At 44.8% G+C, this 4,120-nt stretch overlaps 1 protein-coding gene across 1 annotated transcript in view; it reads right to left on the reverse strand.

The window, feature by feature from the left end:
* LOC103797641 (vesicular glutamate transporter 2-like) overlaps nt 1-4,117 on the reverse strand; it is a gene marked incomplete at its 3' end in the record, with an annotated part of 4,987 nt that extends 870 nt beyond the window's left edge. The window contains exons 1-2 of the mRNA XM_009069864.1: nt 3,829-4,117; nt 720-972 (exon numbers count right to left, since the gene is read on the reverse strand). Of these exons, the coding sequence (XP_009068112.1) occupies nt 720-972; nt 3,829-3,914 (339 nt within the window). The remainder of the gene's footprint in view (nt 1-719; nt 973-3,828) is intronic.
* Between the last annotated feature and the right edge of the window lie 3 nt (nt 4,118-4,120).

Consider the following 4,120-nt stretch of genomic DNA (forward strand, 5'->3'; position numbering starts at 1 on the left):
GAGGAGCCCCTGGAACCTGGGGGAGCTCCTGGAACCTGGGGGAGCCCCTGGGAGCAGCGACATCCCCAGGATTTCCAGACACAGCCCTGCTCGGACGGGAGTGCGGCAGCATCACCTTCCCGCAGAGCCTGACTGCAGTTACCTCTTACCCGTGCAGGGAGCAAGCTCTAAGGACTTTCTCTCCAGACTTCTTTGTTTAACGCTCACATCTGTATCGTCCTTCTCTTTTTCACTACGCTATAACTCGCTTTAAACCGGCTCTTATTTAATGCCTTTTATCAAAGCGAATTCACGCTGGTGTTGTCAAACATTCCTGCCAAACCTCCCCGCCTCCTTTGCCAGCGACGCACCCCCTGGCAGTCCCTTAGTCGACGCCTTCCTTCTCCCATCCCCTACGTTTATTTTACGAGATATCGGCGTTTTTCGAGGTTGTGTGGAAAAAGGAGGGAAAGAAAAGGGAAGTGTCCGTAAATTAGTACCGCGAAGTGGGGCTGGGAACGAAAAGGAAAAAGATATAACTGGTAGGAAAACGTTTCTGCTTCAAGAACGGGATTTTCGTCCTACGAAGGGCAGCAGCGGGGCCGGGCAGGGTGAGCAAAGCGGGGCTCAGGCGGGGAAAATACCACGAAACCGTCAGGAGCCCTTCCCACCTGCGTGGAGGTGCTTGACCTGGGAGTTGTACTGGGAGCACATAGTATTTACGAGGGAAGGGTTCCCACCTCTTTAATAATTTTTCCTCCTCGGTGTATGGTGCTGTTATTGACCATATCCACGATGGCCACTCCCAAATTACATCGGATCCCGAAGGAAATGCAGAATCCCAGTCCACTCATGATGGCAATGATGTATCTCCGGGGCAGCCCGAAGCAGGTACAGTCGCACAAAGGAGCTTTCTTCTCGGGCACTTCCATGGGCTTTCCATCTTCTGTCAGCTCGATGGTGTCCCCAGGCTTCTGCCTCTTCTCTAGGACTCTGCCCGACACAAGAAGGAAAAGTCAAGCCTTGACCGCCTGAACGCATTGCCATTTCCAGTAGCTGAAGGTTTAAATTCACCGCTCCCCCCTCACTCTTGTGGTTTGGTTTGGATTGATTTGGGGATTTATTCCTTGTTTTCCATTCACCTTCAACTGTTCTTTAGCAATGACCTGTGGGAGTCAGGATTACTCATCCCCAACTCCCCCCGCCACCCGCCGCAGCAACCCAGGGAGGAGCTCGAGCTGAGAACTGCTCATCTATCATTAAAGACTTCTGCTTAAATATGTAGGACGCATAAGAAGACATCATCTGTAACCACTGCAGAGGCGCCATGTTGAGCAGCCCAAGAAATAATCTTTTGGAGGTTTTATTCCCTCCTTACTGTATCAGAAACACCAAAACGGGGATGATCTTGGTGTGCATCTCGCTTAAGGTCTGGGAACAAAAGAAATGTTAACAGAAGGAAGGGGCAAGGAGGGCGATATTGCTACTTATTTTAGATTTGCAAAATGGCTGTCACATGCAGAGAAAGAAAACATGAGAGTCTTGAGAGAACTGGCAGCATCTCCGGAGAAGACTTTCCCAAAGATCTCAGCTGTCAGGGTGTGATCACTTAGTAGGTTTAACCTTCCCCGAACAGCTTTGAGCCCTATCTCATTGCCCCCACTCCCTTGTTTTTACGTGAAAATCCTGTCTCCTAGAAAACAATCTGCAAGAATCCGTAGAGAAATGGTTATTTGCAGCTATTTCGAATCAACAGAAAAATACCACGAGAGGTGATTTAGAATATGTATAGCTTTGGGATTTTTTTTTTTTTTGGGGTGGAAAATCTGTCTGTGCCAGTAGTAAGAAAAATCAGGTTCATGGAGCAAGTGTCCTGTGATGAATCCCTAAATCTTCTTTTGTAGTCACTGAGATATTTAAAAGACAGAAAAAATAACCAATTCTATCTTCTTGACAAGCAAATATGTGACCATTTCCCGATACGCGGGACTCTCCTACCTCTGCCCTCACCCCTGCTCTAGGTGTGCGTTCTCACGTCAGAAATCCTCCTCAGAGGAGCATCTCTTTCAGGTTAACTCATCCGGCTGATGGGGCAGTAACAATTAGCAGAATAAGGCTCAGAAGATTATCCTTGTTTGGGGAAAAATACAGGGATTTTCTCCAAAAGTTACTCAGCTGAAATTCTCCCGATTTTTTTTCTTTTCTGGACGAATTATTTCCATGCATAAAGACCGCGGCATTAAGAAATGTCTTAAAATTGTGAATACAATAAACCGCTATGGGTTTATGTTCAAAATTCGTTCGTGCGGATAAAGGAGAGTGTAGAAGTGTTTTCTTCCTTAATAGGCGTCTTGTCTTCGGGAAGACACTAAAATCAATGCGTAAGGGCAAGAAAACTGTTTTCATTGTAAGAATCGGAAACAAAGTACTTAATTCCCTTGAGCTGAAAAAGATTACTAAATCGCGCATTTGTTAATCGAGGTGTGAGTCCAAACGGAATTTTGCTGGACAATACAAACACCGTTTGTCCATTATTCATTGTGTGACTATATAAAGAGCAGTAGAATAATCGTTTTGTTAATATTGTTGTAGAATCTTTCGGGGAGAAAAGACAAAAGAGGTTTATTTCCTTAATTAAGTTTTAAGCAGTTTTTCTGGGTTATCCTTTTTGTTTTTTAAAAAAAAATTTTTTTAGACCACTGAAAACGACTTAAATGTGACTAAAATCTGTGGGATATTCATTGCGTCGTGGATGACTTCAGTTTTCCTTTTGGTTTTTCAAAATGGTACACTTCCTAGGAATATGGAAATCTTAATTTTGTCTTGATCACTTCACTGATATGTCCCCTTTCCTTAAAATGGCAGCAGAAGTTGTGACTCATGCTGTGAAACAGCCTTGTGCCTGTGCCCAACACTGCCGCATAGGTATGGAAAAAAAGACTTTTACGTGACCTACCCTGGGCAGATAAATCCGCAGTTACCTTATATCTGTAATTCGGAAAAACACCCAAACAAACCAAACCAAAACCAACACTTCGGGGCAATTTCTAACGCAAAATACAATCGAAAATATATTGGAAGTTCACAGGCTATTCTCAAACGTCCTGGAGGTCACTGAAGTCGCCAGATTGGATGGAGCACGGTGTGTGAACTTTAGGGCATGAACTTCTTAGGTATGCAAGAATTTGGACTGGTTTATCTGTGTGCACAGGACTGGAAGACAGTAGAAATGTTCCTTGTGCACAAAAACGTACAGAAGTGATGCTTTTGAGTTTAGCAATTGCAGTTGTATATTACTTATACGCCAAGCAGATGCTTCTCAAGGCAGATGGATAAATAATTCAACATTCCTCTATATGTTTCAGCTTCAGGAGGAAAAAAAATCGTTCGGATATCAATTATTTATACATCTCCATGTTTATCTTCCTCTGACGACGAATTACACAAGGGACAAGACTAATCAAAACCAGAAATATTATTTTTTTAATATTTTTTAAGAGCAGGGGGAAAGATCCTGTGATTGCATTGCAACATTAAGGCAGAACAAAAACACAGGTAGCTGCTCTCTCCTGATTATGATTTCAAGATGGGATCCTGGGTTTGTGGGGTAAATATGGGGTAATCTCTAGCTACATATTTACTGACACCATCTACGAATCAGACAGAGAAATTACCAGGGTGCCATATTGAGCAGCTTCAGCACTAGTTTCCAGGATCCAGATTATATCCAGCAGCATTGCCACAGCTCCCAACCCGCCACCGCTAACCTCCCCAAAGCAAACCTCTTTCAGCTCTTGACCAGTTGAGAAAAGCTTCCAGTTACGTATAGGGAGTTCTGCAGGAGCTTACCTGTAGAGTTGCCCAAGCGATTTTCCAGCTAAATTCTTCAATCCCTCTTTGCCAGGGGTCAAAATCCTTTGTTTTACCGACTCCATTCCTGCAGGGATGCTCTCTGGATTCTTCTCTGCTCTGGATAGGGCACTGCTACGAGCAACGCTGGTTCATATTGGTTAAATCCCTTAACTTTGGCCCCTCATTCGATGGCTAGCGGTGCACCTCCGGGGAAAGGCAGACTGAGAGGCAGCGTGAGCGCGCGTGTGTGTGTGAGAGGCAGAGAGGCGTGCGGAGTCGGGGGGGGCGA

Source organism: Acanthisitta chloris, unplaced genomic scaffold (assembly GCF_000695815.1).
Source record: "Acanthisitta chloris isolate BGI_N310 unplaced genomic scaffold, ASM69581v1 scaffold40022, whole genome shotgun sequence".
Classification (NCBI taxonomy): Eukaryota; Metazoa; Chordata; class Aves; order Passeriformes; family Acanthisittidae; genus Acanthisitta; species Acanthisitta chloris.